This window comes from Balearica regulorum, chromosome 2 (genome assembly GCF_011004875.1).
Source record: "Balearica regulorum gibbericeps isolate bBalReg1 chromosome 2, bBalReg1.pri, whole genome shotgun sequence".
Taxonomy (NCBI): Eukaryota; Metazoa; Chordata; class Aves; order Gruiformes; family Gruidae; genus Balearica; species Balearica regulorum.
Genome location: NC_046185.1, coordinates 128,468,684 through 128,485,552, shown reverse-complemented (window position 1 = coordinate 128,485,552; position 16,869 = coordinate 128,468,684). Strand labels below are relative to the sequence as shown.

Below are 16,869 nucleotides of genomic sequence, written 5' to 3'. Positions count from 1 at the left end.
CTACTCACCAGGCAGCTATTTTAATGTTTCTCTGAATCACCAAAATTCTTACCATTCCTTGATATTAATCTGGCATTTCTGAAATTAGCTAGAAGCCTCTTGTCAGTGGCATAAAAGGAGAATGAAATCCTAATAGACTACTGCAACTCTAGCCTGAATGACCTGAACCAAGCTCAGCTGAACCCAATTTCAATTTCCAATATAATAGCAGTATCATTAATGTCTAATACTTACAAAATTATTGTTTAAGCTCTTTTACAGATTAAGCCTTTTTAAACATGGGCACATGATACACAAGGCATGGTTTAAAAAGTCCTTTGGGTCTGAACTGGTAAATTATACAAATGCACAGTTACTGTGCATGCAAAACCTGCAGATTTGCATGTGCAAAATGGGGAACTGCACATGTAATGGGCCACCATCCCATACTAGCTTGTGCATATTTTGTGGATGCCATTTAGACTTCAAGGTGGTTTTCTCTCATTTTACTTTGCCCCTTTCAAATGTCTTCTCCTGACCAAATAACTTTAGCAAGCATGAAAGCATGTACATTAATAATAATTTTAGTAAACTACCTATTATTAATGAAGATATTTGTCTAGGATTTCCTAGTCGTCCCTCTCATGTCATTTTACAAAGAAGATATGCCAACGACATGGCAGTTTGTGACATCCCCTGCTTCTTCAGGAATAAATTTAATGCAGTTACTTTATTTTACAACCAAATAGGGGACTGGTCTGTTTAAATAACACTGCTAGGAATTTTAGCTTCTTTGACACAATGTGAATTTCAGGCTCTGATGGCTAATATTGGGATTTTGCTCCGGCTCTTCAAAGTAGATAAAAAAAAAAACTCACAGACATTATCAACACATTTTAAAATGAAAATTATCGTGCTTTTTCTTTGAGAACACTTCATGCAAACATTCAAGTGATATTACCTACGCTAAGAATCCTCATCAGGAGGAATCAATGATTTATTTACTAATTCACTGAAGGCAAAATTTTACAAGCCAGATAAAATATTACTACCTTGTTAACTCAGAAAATAACTTGACAACATTGAATTTCATTGTTTCTATGCTTTATTTATTATGTTGTCACCAAACCTGCAGTCACGTCAATGCAGAGAGATGCACTTTGCTAATAGAAATTCCTATATAATTCCTATTGCTGTAGGATTCCTGTATGTTTTAATGGCAATCGAAATATACAAATGCCCACTACGTTTAAGGCCTCAAATTGAAGATTAACCCAATGGGTCTTCAGAGATCCCCGATCTACAGTGGAGGCATATTGAAGTTTTTCTTATTACACGTGAGGAGCTCCCCATGTCTTGGCTTATACTTATCAATAATCAAAATGAAAATGATTGTATTTGAAACAGATCATAGTCAGGTACTACTCTACATAGGCATTCCTTATCTGTGAGGCACAGGGGCAGATGTTTTCCGTGTACAAGGATGATGAATACAAATATTCAAATGCATCACATTCATTACTCATAATCTGATTTCTTTTTTCACATGCCACAAAGAAAATTGATAGAACACAAAAACTGGTCACAGATCTGCAGTCTTAACGTATCTCCTAGAAGTTTATCCTTGAAAGTAAGTCGTGAGACTTCCAGATCCCAAATTTCCCTCTTTCCCCTCTCTCCATGCCTCCCCCCGCCCCAACCACATCACTTGCTGTCCTGTTCTGAGAATCAGGAGATCTCATCTGAAATGGTGCCACCTTCACAGAAATCCCACTATTCTGGAATGATACCATCTGCTGCAGCCCAAGTGCTCTTTTTTTAGCCAAATAAGTTAATTATAATTAGGCATCCAACAACTGTGTGGAGGTAGGGATAGAATTCGTTCTGAAGTTCAACTGAGGTTCACCCAGCATAGTTTGAACCAAATCCCATTCTCTCAGGAAGATTAAATAGCAGAGATTTGAAAACCAGACACCATCGTTTCTCAAAGAAGTTGGAGGACTCCCTGAGGAAGTATCTTAAATCTCAACCAGAACTCTTTTCATATGCCCATCAAATAAAACCCGATAAAACGGTAGCATCAGACACCTTTCACATTGTGCCAGGATCTAATGCGAGGTGCGTCCTGCAAGACACGGGGAGGACCCGACCGAGCCTTTCATGCTGGCTGGTCGCTGCAGCCGCCGCTGCAGGTGCTACACGGGAGGCATTTCTCAGTCATTGCCTCTGATACTGCTCTCCAACCAGGTGAAGTATTGTTCGATCATCGCTAAAAGTATACTGTTGTCCTTTTTGCAAAACAACAAAAACAATGTTAATCAGGTTAATTCAATCATCTAAACCAAAACTGTTCATGCTTTTCTGCCAAATCAACCAACCACAGCAAAATCTGTTATCAGTGATTGCTCAGCTTCCAGTCAAAAAAGCTTTTAACCCCCACAGTCCCAAAACTTCCCCTAAATAACCTTAAAATTATTTTTATATGGGCAGAATGAGGTTGTTTTCATGCCTCATGAAGGGGTAGTTGGGCTGCAGTATTTACACAGAACAAATACATGCTAACAGACTTAGCAGAGAGTAACAGACACAGCAGCTTCCTAAAAGAACTCGGCTGAATTAGATATAGGGAATTCCTTTGCAAATGAAACATTTCCCTCAAAAGGAGCATTGTAACCAAAACTTATTTAGGCCTTCCAGGTTGTTTAACTAGGAAAAAAAAAATCCGAGCTCTTTTGCAACTCATTCATCGGTGTTTAAAGTTTCAAGCCTGCTCAGTGGAAGGGGCAAGGGCTGCAACAACTTATTTACACAATTATCTAAATACGATTAAACAGCTGATGGACAAATATTAAACTGGAAAATGTATAGTCATTTCAGCTTAATGTAATCCTCTTTCTGTAAACACCCAAGATGATTTTTTTTCAACCAGAACAGTCCTGACATCTCATAAGCCTAAGGGTGAATAGCAAGAGATTGTTTTTGATAGTTATAAATATTCAAAAGACATGCAGACCATCTGCTTTCATAATACAGGTAAAGCAAGACTGAAATGGTGACTGCTGTATAAAAATGGTTCTTTTAACAAAGTCTTCCTCTCCTCGAAAACTATAAAGACAGATGTCAAAAACTGTTTACACAGGGTAATCAGGAGCGTGCAAAATGTAATATTCCTTTTACACACAGTGCTTGCTAAAGAGATTTTTTTTTCTTTTTCTTCCCATCTGTGTGTTGCAACACATTTCTACAAGTTAAAAACATTTTTTCAAACAGAGATCTCATGAATACCCAAAAACATGCTATCTGGTTTCTGAATGCTAATTAATTTCAACTAAGGAATCTGATTTTTTTTCTGTAGGAAGGAATGCATGCTTTTGAAATGGAGTACTTCAACAATAAGAGACACTGAAAACAGAACACCCCACAAGTTTAATTTTGCACTAGTTTGACACTGGCTATTTTCACAACTGTTTTACATTCAAACCCACATCTGCTAAATCTGGCTATAAAACAGACAGCAACTATTCTCCCGCTTTTCAAATGAGATTTTATTTATGTTTTACTATTTATCAAGTTTTTCAGCATAAAGCCTTGTAACAACATAATGGTTTTGTCAAGTGGTAAGTAGAAGATACCTCATCTTCCAAGCAGAATATGAACAGTGCTGCCCATAAACCCTACAGTCAATTTTCAGAGCTGAAACACTAATCTTGACAGTAACCTTTTAATGTATTATATTAATGGCACAGAGACGTTAAGCACCTTTTTTATAATTCTCAATAAAATGAACATTTACTGAACAATCTGTCAAACTACCGGCTCCATTTTTTAAAGCCAAACTTTTAAGGCTCTATTCTATTTTCTTTTCCATAAATCCTCCACTTTACATCCCCAGACACCATCAGGGTAGCATGTTCCAACACTGCAACCCTAACATGTCTTTAAAAAACAAAACAAAACCCCAAAAGAGAAAAGCTACGAGCCTTTGTCTCTAGACCTAGCTTGAATAGTGATAAAGTTGCAGAACAGAACAGAACTTAAAGATTTGGGGGGCACTGGAGTGGGGGGGGGAGGATCTTTTCATCAAGGACAGAGGAACTTTGTTTCCCCGATCCTAGCCACTATCAGTGGCTTTTGTTTGCGTGGAAATTGCAAGCATCAGTTTTAATACAAGCTGAACTCTTAGGAGTGCTCATTTCTCAGGAGGCTCTACGTTAACGTTTTTCAAATGAGAAGGAAACATTCAAGCCCCATCCGGATAACACAAGATTATCCCCAAATCAAAAGATTTTAGCCTGCCTGAGCCTACGCCAGCCCACGTACTGCAAAAACCCAACCAGGGCAAAATGTTGTTCCTAGTGTTCTGGTATGGCAGAGAATTATCATCTGCCACTCTGAATAAAAGCAGACCAAATATATCCAGCTACTAGCTGTTTTTTGGACAAGGAATCATGAAATGGACAGTTTAATTGCGTATGAAGAATTATGTTAAATTCCTTGGTCCATTACCTTGAACTATAGCAAGTAATGCAATGGAATTTGTTGTCATATGCCCTATAAACACGTAGGATAAGGGAAAAACCCACAGATGGACAGAGAAGAAAAAAACTTTTGTTTGTGCCTTTGGCATTGCACTTGGATGGCTATCTGACCTCCATACGGTTGCCAGGGTCAGGAGAAGTAAGGATCTGCATGGCAAATGCTGGTCATATAAGTTAAAACTACCTAAAGGCAGATTTAAAATGACGGCACAAGCTTTTCTTCCAATACATGAGCACGTCTTTCCTCCTTTCTCCTATCCTTGCAAAGCCTAAATTATCTCCTCCTCCTTTTCTGCCTTATGTTGTCTTTAAGTATTAGAAATGTACGTATTAACATAAAAATAAAGCTACACTGAATGTAGTGAGGGAAGATATAAACCAAAAAGAACCCAAATCGTATATACATATATACATGTACACTTATATACGTATAGAAATATACCCACACACAAGAAGATTTTGCAAATCAGAAATGAGGATTCAGCATCTGAAGGAACGGATTCTTGCACTATTTTTACCATTTTGTAATGTAAATTCCCAGTTGCTGCATGACAGAGCAGCATTCTCCCAATGTTTTCTGAGCATCTCCCACTGACGGATATAAATAAAGCTCAAATAAAAAGCTGCTTCCCAAGATACTAGTCTTATATCTACAAAGGTTAAAAGCTTAAAAGAGAGAAAGGTAGGTAGGTGGGAAATGTTAATTCAGATTTGAAGGACTTCATAACTGCTTTACAAGCTTTATGGCATAGTGCCTTAGACTTATAAAAAAGAAAGAAAAAGGAGCCACAACCTCAACCCATAAAAGATAAGGAGACATAAGACATTTTTGTCTTCATTGTCAGATGTCTGACATGAATCTTTTTAAGAATCCTGATTTTTATTGCATGCTATTTGTAAACAGCAGGTACTTAGTAGTAAAAGTCCTGGATAAACACTTCTTAAAAAGCGGATAAAATATAAAATAATCAATAATTAATAAGTTAATTCTTGGTTTACTTCATGGAATGAAAATGGTCCTATATTTTGAGGGGTGTATTATTGCCCTAATATTTTGATTCTGATAGTGCCTTTGCCAGAAGAGCTCTGAAACCAGAGAGCTCCACGGGTAAGGAAAGCACGATCCATGTTAGCCAGGAAGCTGCTTAAAAAAGCTTACATGAAGTAACTACATTGCTTTAAACCCTTCTTTTAGCTTGAATTGGGAATGTACGTTTTCAAGGGCTCTTGCTGTTGCCTCTACTTCGGTGCCCATCACAAAGCCATTTCAGAGCACATAGGCAGAATTTCTGCTGGATTAAGCTAAACCCAGAAGCTGTGCTCCAACCGTGGCTGGACTTCAAGCCCACAGGAGCAGAGCTGAGCTGCTCCAGGGTGAGTTCCATCCCTCCTTCCCAGCTCCATAACATGGAGACAATCTCCAGGCTGCTGCTGTGCCTACACTAGGCAATGCGCTACGTGAAGCCGGCACGCCTATGCTCACCTCCTCTCCTTGGGACACAAGGAACGAGACTAGAAGAAGCTGGAGCCCAGGAGGACAATCCAGATCACGCACAACAGACGTGGACAGGGCAAACCAGCATTTCTTGTACAGGAATAAAGGTCGGGAGAGGTGGGGCCTTGGAGATCTCACAGATTGATCTGGTTAAAATCCGAGTAAGAGACACCTTCAGCCTTCTTAGGTGGATTGCTTTTATTTCCAACCACTCTGTTCCAGCCAGGTCAGAATTGTTTCCTATCTGGAAATACTAATCCTAATGCATATGCTTCCAAATGCCAACCTAATGCAAATACTTAGTGCGATAGGGGACATTCTAGATCTATTAATGCATTAAATTCAGCTCTGGGCACATAAAACTTTTCAACAAAAATGAAGTATATACATTCTCCTGATAGAGACATGGATAATTGTTCTATCTTCAACCAGCTGCAATGGCTGTTTTCACTATAGATTTTGTAAAAGGCTCTTCAAAATTGCTTAGTATTATCCACCACGTTAAGGAAGATTTCCTTGCTGGGAAATAGGACATGATTTTCAGCAAGTCTCTTCTCGGATTCCACTGTTCTGCTAGGCAAAGCATCAGATGTCTGGCATGAAGTTGAGCCCTAAGGCACAATGTCCAGACAAGAAGTCATCAGACTCAGTAGCACTAACAGTTGTCTTGCTGAATTTCTTTTGGTGTTTAGGATAAGCCTTTTCTTTGATCTCTTTTCCCTTTTCTACACAAGTTTTTGCAGATTTTTAAAGCCAAAAGGGACCATTTTGAGCATCTATTTGGACTCTTCATAAAAAGAGACCCTAGAAGTTCATATAGCAATTTCTGAATTCAGCCAAGTTACCTGTGGCTGAGCTAGAGCAAACATCCGATATCGATCTGAAGACTTCTTGTGCTGGATCTTTGACCACATCCCATGGTAATCTCTTGCACTAGATATGTACTTTTTTTTTTTTTTTTTTAATGTATGACTAGCTTTTAGTTTGAACTACATTGATTTCCACTCCTAGTCAGTGCATCTCTCATGCCTCTGATTGCCTGCCTAAATACCCCTCTAGTGCCAAATGTAACATCCCTTGCCTATCCTTTGTTTAAATGGTTAAGTGTCAGATTTATTGTTTCAGGCCATGTGTCTCTTTATGAGCCACCTGTACATCTGATTATTCTTAATCATATAGACCCAAATTCTATGAGGATATTTATGCCATTCATTATGCACATGAAGAAACTACTTTCTGTCCTGAGAAAAATGTAAAAATTTGTCAGGAGAAAAATGAGTTATAGTATGAAATTTGATATGGATTCTTAACTTCTGCTAAGTAAAATCATATGAAGGTCACATTTTAAGCAGCTATGTTAGCCAAGATACTAGTTTTGCCTCTGTGTTGCTGCCTTTCACTGACAAGTTTGTGAAAAGTATAGATGCTCTGAAGAATTCATAAAAAAGATGCAAGATTCAATGAAGGTATCTTGAAAGAGAAATGTTCCAGCTAACTTTCCATGTGGAATATGCACATGCATTCTGAGGGTCTATTTATTAATTTTTTTTCTTAGTTACCTCTTATATTTTAATATATAAACTAAAAAAAAATGTAGCTAGATTAGGTTTAGCACACAAAGCTCCTCCTCACCAAAAATGCAGAATAAGGAACGCAGCTTTAAGAGCTTGGGGACATACTAGCTGGCAAGTATATTTTGGAGGGATTTTATTGTGATACATATATACATGTGTATAAATACACCCCCCCTCCCCCCCCCCCCCAATTCTGAGAGAGTCTAGATACACTGATTCAAATACAAACACACTAGGTAAACTTAGGGAGCTGAAATCTCCTCTCCATCTCTAGAATGGCCATTGACACTAAAGTCCTTCTCATGTGCCTCAGGTTTTCATTGTCACAAAACCCATCCATCTGTATGACAGTTTGCTAAAAAGTCTCAATTCCTTTGGAAAGGTGGCACAGCCAGGCACAGGGCATGCTTTAGCGCAGTTTCCCCCCCTCTTCTGGCACAGGCTTACAAAAGAACTGCAACTCTCAATGTAAGAAATCGTAGTACTTAAAATAAATAAATAAATAAATAATTAAGAGACAGGTGTATAAGAGGAGAACCTTTCATCTGTTCCCACCCTTGGGGAACAGAACTTTTCCCTTTTGAGTAGTTTATTCCATGGCTTGGAGTGAGGCAGGTCTGAGGCTGCTGCTGTCTGGAAAAACCTGTCCTCGGATCACTGCTGCAAGGCACCAGAGGAATCTGATACTATTTGTGCTGTTCTTAAAGAAGTGTCCAAGGAAAAAGAAACAAAGCTCGCCCTCGCCTTAGGTTTTCCTGCCACGTTTCTTGGAAATAAAAAGGAAGAATCTAATTATTAATTTAAAAAAAAAAAAAAGGCAGGGGGAGGGAACAAGCTTTGAGAGTTTTGCTCAGAGTCTGTTTGAGAAATGCATCTCTTCTAAGTTATGATTAGAGCGAAGACATGTAATGAGTCTGGTCTGACAAGGTGAGAGTTGCTCATCTCTTAGCATTGCCTCTCAATATGTGGGTCCTGCTTTGCTTTCATTCCTGTCAGGTAAAAAAATTATTACCAATTCAAGTAATTTTCTCCCGACGCATCTTTATGCCTACACCTCTGCGTCCTCTAACACAGATGTACCTCAGCTTTAAATCTGCTGACAGTGACGCTACAGCACCTACAGAATTTGCTCAGCTTTTGGGTAGGTTTTATAACCACGCTGATCTCTGTGCCTCCCACCACTGCTAGTAATAACTGAACCAGTCAGGGAAGGTCTCTGCAAACCAGTCCCAGCAGTGATTAAGATGTAGACATACATATCTCCTCGCCCTTTAAATAGAAGGCTTAATTGGCGATGTGGATAGCAGCTTCCTAATGGACAGAAATTAAACTCCATTTAATTCCTGAGCAGACACTTCCAATGCACAAGGTTTACCACACATTTGGAGCGGGGAGGGAGGGGGGAAGAAGGAGCCGCACGCACAACTCTCTCTACCTCTGACAATCACCGAGGAAAAGCAACATGAGGACCAGAATGGCATAAGTGTGGCAGGTGTGAATTGACCTGCACTGGCAAAGCTGCGAGCTGGGAAACTTGCAAATCACATGGTTGTGCAATACTTGGCTCCAGTCAGTGCTATCATGTTCTTTATTAAAAAAAAAAAAAAAAAAATTAACAAAAAAAAATCTTAAAGACATGTACATCAAGTTAAGGGATAAACTGTCAAGTGACATTACTGAAACAGACAATATATTTCTTTATTGTTAATGAAGTTCAGTTAAAAGTGAAGGAAGTGATAAAGAAAATACTGTTTTGTAATGTATTTTACATAAGAACGTAATATAGAAAGGGAAGTGCAATTAAATCTTAATGTGGACTTTTTTATTTTTAGTTTATCATCTGGTTTACATTTTGAGCCCCTTTGCAGCAGTAAATTATGCTGGCATTTCTTAGGGAATAACTGCCATGTTAATTTAGTTTAATAAAATAACTGACAGAAAAGGGGGAAAAGAAGCAAGAAGAGACGGCACACACACACACCCCCCCACACTCCTTATCTTTAGCTAAGTATTCAAACGCTTTCTATATGAATTGTCCGTGGTCCAACTCCAGCACCATGTAATAATACAATACATTACAACACAGTACAATACAATCTTGGGTTTCTGTAGCGCCCTTCATGCAAGCATCCCAGGGTGCTTTACAATCATTATGAGTTAAAATTAAAACTGAAGCACATACAATTCCTAATAGAATCATTTTAAAAATGCTAAACAGAACAAATAACTTTTAAGTCTAGATTTAAAAGTCCCAACAGCCAGAGCTTTCCTTACTTCAATTGGCAATGAGTTCCAAAGCTAGGGAGCAAAGCGACTAAAGGCTCTCTCATGTTATGTTAAAGGATCTCTCATGTTGTTTATACTTGTGCAGTACTCTACAGCCAACAATTTGCCAATAAGAAGAAAAAAAAAAAAAAAAAAAGACTTATTTGCAATCTTGCTTTAAAGAACACTGGAGGAGTGGCTTGTTAACCCTCTAATAAAGTTATGGAAAATAAATAAATAAATCAGGGTTCTCACTCGGCCATGACTACATTAAGAAGTATGCGAGAAACATGAATGAATGAATACAGAATTTTGTAGCAGATTGCCTCTTAAGCCACTAAATATAAAAAGAAAAAAAAAAGCATGGAGATATATATAAAGAACATCATCACTGCAAGTATTTAAAATGCGAGTTATTCTATATACCGTTGTCAGGACCACCAAGTGAAAAGAGAGGTCGAATAGGGCTCAGTTCTACAACACATTTGCCTTCTAAAACGTACATGTATCAGAAGAAAATGTGCTGTGTTCTTTTTTTATTCCATCACTTCCCTAAAACTTGAATATGATGCAGATAATCGTTCGCATGACACAGTTCTCAAAATTGCTGAGATACAATCCCAAGTGGTTAGCACACAAAGTGGGGAGCACAGTCCCAAAAATGTTATTCCCTTAAAAAGCATAAATTTTGTACTTTGCTCACAGGAGAGCCTGGCGGAAGACAGCTGCTTATCTCCATACAGCTGACTTCAGGGGTGTAAAAAAAACTCATGACAGAACAGATACTAAGGGACACGCTGACACCTAACAGAGTCCTCTGAAGTCAGAAACTGTGTTTATTTGAGAAACAAGGTATTTTCCCCTCCTCCTCCCCATGATAAGTCCAGGCCCCATAACTGCTTTGGAAAGTGACTTTGATGTCCTCATTATAGTTAATTCTAATAAAGAGGCAGAAAAAACTAGCTATCTATTTTCTCCTTTAATAGACTGCTGCCCAGATTAAAACAGTTGTAGACTGACACAGCTGTAACACTGAGAGTGTTTAGATGCATCTAAAGAACATAAACCTGTGATGAAAAGATCAGGCAATCGGAAGGTTGGGTATCCCGCCAATGTCCTCATGCAGCTCTACCAACGTGTGGATTTCATCCTCTCCATCCCGTCAGCAACAGGCTCCGTACTGCCAGCTCTATCTGGATGACTAAAAATTATGGGCCCAAATTTTGATAGATAATTGAAAATATTTTAAAAATCCAGATACCGCGTCAGCTTGAAGAGACATCAGAGTGAATGCTCTTGAGCAACTGAGGGGTGGGTTGGAAGCCCTGCCTGCCAAAACCTGAGCCCAGGCCCTCAAGGATTTACTTCCCTGAAATAATTAATGACATCTTAAAAATCTAAAGCACAGTAACTTCTAAAGTAGAAAAAGGAGCTGCATTCCTTACTCAGGTTATTAATTATTGGGGGAGGGGAGGAGGAGGAGGAGGAGAGAAGAGAATCACAAGCAACAAAGAAATCCAAGGATTTGATCTCACGTCTAGGCAGGTAAAATTGAAAGGGGAGGGCAAAACCCACCCTTCTGTTTTGTAAAGCATGAACTAAAAATTGCTCTTAAAAAGTATGCATTTTGGCAACTCTTCCTTGGTTATTTACAGGTCTGAAAATTTTAATTTTGGCAAATGCATCTTTTTTTGGCTGGGATTTTGGAGGGAGGGGGGGGGATCAGAACAGCAGTGAGGAAACACCAGAGGATTTCTATTATGCTGCTTATTTGCTACGATGGCCAGGTGCCTTCAGATCAGGTAAACTGAGAAACACTGATGTTCCAAGCAAGCTTTCTGTCTGGCGTCTCTGCCAGATCACATAAAGCCTGCACGATGTCAGCATAAAACAGTATGTAAATTCAGGGCAGGATATTTGAACAAAAAAGAAAGTATATGATCTATATTGTGCCTATGTCAGATGCAGACAGTCATTCACTACAGCACGGAAGTTTGATCAAAATGCAGTCAGGATAGCTATATTTATCACAAGTGCAAAACTATTCAGACTTCGGTATCATACCAGCACTTGTTCTGTGTGCGCATACATCTTACAGAATGCAAGTGTATATCCCTCTAACTGAAAAAATGTGATTCCTTCATCATCAAGAGCAAAACTATGTAAAAAGACATTATGGACATGGAGTGGGGGGGTGGTGGTGCACACAAATTTCTTAAAAAAAATAATAATTCAAAATAGTAATACAATGCAGGTAAATTACTATGTCTGTAAGTACCACAGACTCCAGATATATTCCATGGAAATATTGCATGTTTCCTACAAAATATTTTAAAACATAATAAACCATGAGATTCAAGATTTTACTATACATCAGGTCTGGATTTTCTGCAATACACTGGCTATTGGTTGTCCTGAGAGTTAGGCTAGCTAAACTATGGGGGAAGAGACAGAATGAATACTTTGCTTCAGCAATGCTTTTGCAGTGGTTTGATATAGTGAAGAAAAAGAAGAAAAAAAAAAAGAAAAAAAAGAAACTCAAGCTTGTTTGTGAATACTAACAACAATCATTTAGAAAATCTTTTTGTAGAAAAAAAAAAATCAGGTGAGATAATACCAGTAGAAAAGTCAATGTCATTTGATCACTGCCATATTTTCAAAGCAGTGCCCAGATACTAATTAATCTCTACAATCTTTTCGTTTGGTAGGTGACTTGTTATCTTCCTTTCATGGAAAAGGTTACAGGAACTCAAGATAAGGGGTACATCTAAATGTTCAAAAGCACACAGTGAGTTTGTTCCAGAATTATTAAAAGAATTTCCATCCTTTTCTCAGGCCAGTAGCCCATGTTGCTCTCTTCTTCCTCATAAAAGCTTATATATCTATCTATATATACAGAGAGAGAGAGACAATTCAACAGAGACAAAACAAAACAAAACCCCCCTTATTTATATCAGTATAAATATGGTCTGTAGTGTTTCAGTTATCTTAACTGTGGAAGTAATAAGAAACTTCTGCACTAAAAAGTAAACCAGAGCAAAACTGTGAAAGTGAAGTATGAAAATGCTGGGACTAAGGCCGAGTCGAGAGATGGAAGAATGAACATTAAATAAATAAATGCAACAGGCCTGCCTGTCTGCCTGCCTGATCACTTTAGAGCAGCTCCCAACAGACTGAGGTAGAGTAGAGCTTCTGTGCAAGGGGTTGGAAATAAGAATTGATGGTAGAACAATTTCTTTACAACCCTTTGGAGACTGAAGAGCCAAAACAGGAGGGAAATGAGATCTAGGCCACTTGCAAGATGCACCAATTTAACGGAATGCACAAGATGGCCCAAAATTGAGCCCTAGATTAAATTCCAAGTTGCCTTCCCCATCAAAAAAGGTCTGGAGACGAAGCAGAAAAGAAGTGAGCCATGCGTATCAAACACGAGAAGTCTTTCACCTGGCATCTGCGTCTAGCAATAAAATCTGCAAACCTGAGGTAAAGCATGAAAATACACACTGAAGCACATAATTTAGAAAAGATTTGGCTTTTCCATTTGAAATCTGCAGTGTCCTTTTACCTTCCCTGCTTGATACCAAACAATTTGAGGTTAAACCTCTGGACGGATGCTTGCAATTCCATGGCAATGCAGAACCATGCATTTGCTCCCGTCCGTCCCGAGGACTCCAAGCCATGTCAATGAGGATTCCCCGTGATGCTGGCTCATACAGCAAGTGATAAATCCGGCCTTCGGGGGTGGCCACAGCACTCACAGAGTGAGACAATTACAGTAGCTTCAAAAAAGACCATGTATTCAACTCTCCTGATGAGAGCAAGAGTCGTAGTGGTATTTTACTGAGGAAGGCATGAAGAGTTCATACCTGTACGCCCTGAGGTTTTAGTTGGACAAGAAAGTAAATGGCAAAAAAAAAAAAAAAAAAGAAAAGAAAAAAAAGTAAACCTACTCAATTAGATGATGATATTAAGTTTACAAGACCCTATAATTAAGACAAACCGGATCTCAAAGTTTGTTTGCTCACGTATTTTCAAGACATTAAATATCTGCACTATAAAAATAGTTCGCTTGGGTTTTTTTGCAGTACATAGAATGTCAGTACTCTGAATAAATATCAGCTTTTTTTTTTTTTAATACACAAAATACAAGATTAATTAAGAAGATACAGTAAATTCTAAGTGAGGATGACGATTCTTAAGTTTTCCATGCTTAAATGGGGCTTTGGAGATGCCACGCATTGAGGACAGCAACTTAAATACTTTAAAACAATTCCTTCCATACCTACACAAAACAGAGCACTGCTAATGACAATGACAGAAAACGATAACTACTCTCGTTTCCACTTTGAGTCATTTTTCTGTGGTTAATAAATTATATCCATAACAGTGTTAATAAGTTATGGTACGGTGTCACTGCATTAGTTTGCATTTGTGATGAAGCACTTTGTATGGCATTACCTATGCCCACGGAGGTACATAAGAGGAGAGACCCCTTCTCTGCTCTCAGAAGAGTCTCCCATGCCGGCATTTTGACGGACCCTCTAAGGAAACATTGCCTCCCGACCTCCGCCTTGCTCTTACTTCTCACCTCTGTTGCAGCAGCACACCACTGCGGGGCAATTCTCCAAATTTAATGTTTAACAAAACACAGACACTCTTAAATCAGTGTCCTTTCCGTAGGAGCGATACACAATGAGTTATTACTTAGGCAAATACGGGAAGCATTCAGGTCAATTTAGTCATGTGAAAAGGACACCGTCAAATCAACGCGTCCTCCCTCAAGCTCCCGGAGGGAAATGGGAAGATTTAGACTGACTGATGGGCTCTCGATCAACTGCTGCAACAGCTTCTTTTCTGAAAGTTAGGAATAAATAAATATATTTTAAGCTTAATGTGATTTAAAGAAAAAATAAAAGCCGAAACCATTTAAATTCTTGTAACCCAACTACCACAGCGCTGGTAGAGAGAGAGATAGGGATAGCAAAAGTAATAAGGATGCTTTTACCAACAGAAAGAAGCTCACAGCTTTAAGTATATTCTTTTACAAATAAAGAAGTGCCCACCAGTAAACAACCAGTAAAGCCCCAAATCAGAGTTCTGTAATCTGGAGTTTTGGTCATCTCAAGTGTTAACTTCAAGAGTTGTTATTAGGCAAGATTTTTTTGCCTATTGAAATTATTATATAAAAATCCAGTATAGTTTAAAACCAACTTTTTAAAAGAGAGTAATTATTAAATTTTCTCCAGTACCATGATACCATCTCTAGTGAAGTATTCCTTTTAAAAACTTTTTTCTGCTTTATCATTGCATTATCTACGTATACACAGAAGCTGCTGTGTGAAGCACAATGTCCAAATAGAAATGAAATTTTCCATCTCAACAGAACTCACTTGCTTTGCATCAGTATCAAATAAAAACTAGCACTAGTAGATTAAAACAGACAAAAAATCCCAAATTATCTGCAGCCTCCATAAGACAGCAGTGCAAAAGCCCGCATGCTTTTACAGTATGTACGAACAAGATAACTTTGCAGACATATTACTGGAATGGTTTGCAACCAGTGAAGATAATTTTGATTATTTCCACTTCAAAACTTCCTGTATTGGTGCCACATCACTGAAAACAATCTAACCATAGGGGAAAAAAAGTGATGGGAAAACAGCCTGCTAATATATCTGCTGGAAAGACAGACAGAGAAAGAGAGTAGTCCTCTATAGATTAACTGAAGTCTTTCGGAGACTAAGACTCCAACATTTTGAGCAAGAGAAATAAAATCTCCATAAAAATACCTTGACTTCCTCAATTTCACTTTTCCCCTCCCTACCACAACTAGCATCATTTATTTGTACGCTCAATTTGTCTCTGCTGTGCCACAACAAAACACATTCTAAAATTTAAAGGTAAAAATAAATATTATGTTCCCACCACAACATCATTGGACGCCTTACTGCGTAGAAAAAGAAGTTGCGCCTTCACAGTAATTTGACAAAAGAATGACAAAAAGAATGGCAAAAAAGAACAATCCAACTAAGGCTTGAGAAAAGCATCAGTTCAATATTTAGCAATGCATAAATTGAGGTTTCATTTTTGTTTAGGTATATTTTGATTAGAACTAATAAATGGCTGATTTTCCTTTGGTTGTTTGCAACAACAACACATCATCCAAAGAGCTTTATTCTTTATTCCCTTCTCATATAGCATGCCAAAGACTGTCTCATTTTATGAATTAGCATTTAAAACTACTGTAGGTTATCTAACAAGCATTCAGATTCAATAGTACTTTTGACAGCAGTAAGTAAAGAGCCTTTTAACATCTTGAACACATGTGCTTGAAAAAAAGTAGTTACATCAAAGCAGTTCAAAGACTGAAGACAAAAACCAGTTAAAATCCAGTTTGCTGTGAGACAATTTTAGTGTGGTGTAAACAACCTTTCACGACTCCCCATGGGAAACGTTGTAAGACTATGTTCAAAATGAATCAGGCATATTTATAAAGATCATGAAGTGGTCAAATGAATTTGCATTTTTGGCAGATTCACTCCGTGGGTACTACTTGCTACAGCCTGTAGAAATCTCAAATCTCACATCAGCGTTGCCTATAGTGCTTTATTATTTATTACATGTTATGCTAAGTACCTGTGAAAGGGGACATTCCTTGGCCAATGAACTCTGGTTCATATCCTTCAGTAAGTCCTTCAGAGCATTTCTTACTGTTGTGTGAGACCATTGTTCAGGAGGCAAGTCTTCTAGTTTAGGGCAACTATTTGAGACACAGATTAGAAAAGGGATTATTACAAGATTGCATCCTGCTGCAGAACATTCCTTTAAGACAGACAGATTTCATTTTGCGCATCAAGCAGATGCATCTGGAGATTGCTCTCGGTCTCCTGATTGTTCCGATTAGTTAATTACTTTATACAACACATCTGCTGTATTGATGCATGAATTATACATCAGCTGCATGTGGCGACTATTTTTTCATGTTACTTCTACCTTCCTGCTCTGATGCGCTTGGTAA

General features: G+C 38.3%; 1 protein-coding gene across 7 annotated transcripts in view; it reads right to left on the bottom strand.

Annotated features, from left to right (window-relative positions):
- Window positions 1-16,869, bottom strand: part of SATB1 (SATB homeobox 1) — a 93,701-nt gene that overhangs the window by 49,103 nt on the left and 27,729 nt on the right. For all 7 annotated transcript variants that reach the window (XM_075745852.1, XM_075745855.1, XM_075745853.1 and 4 more), the window contains one exon: window positions 16,488-16,611. In XM_075745852.1, the coding sequence (XP_075601967.1) occupies window positions 16,488-16,611 (124 nt within the window). The remainder of the gene's footprint in view (window positions 1-16,487; window positions 16,612-16,869) is intronic.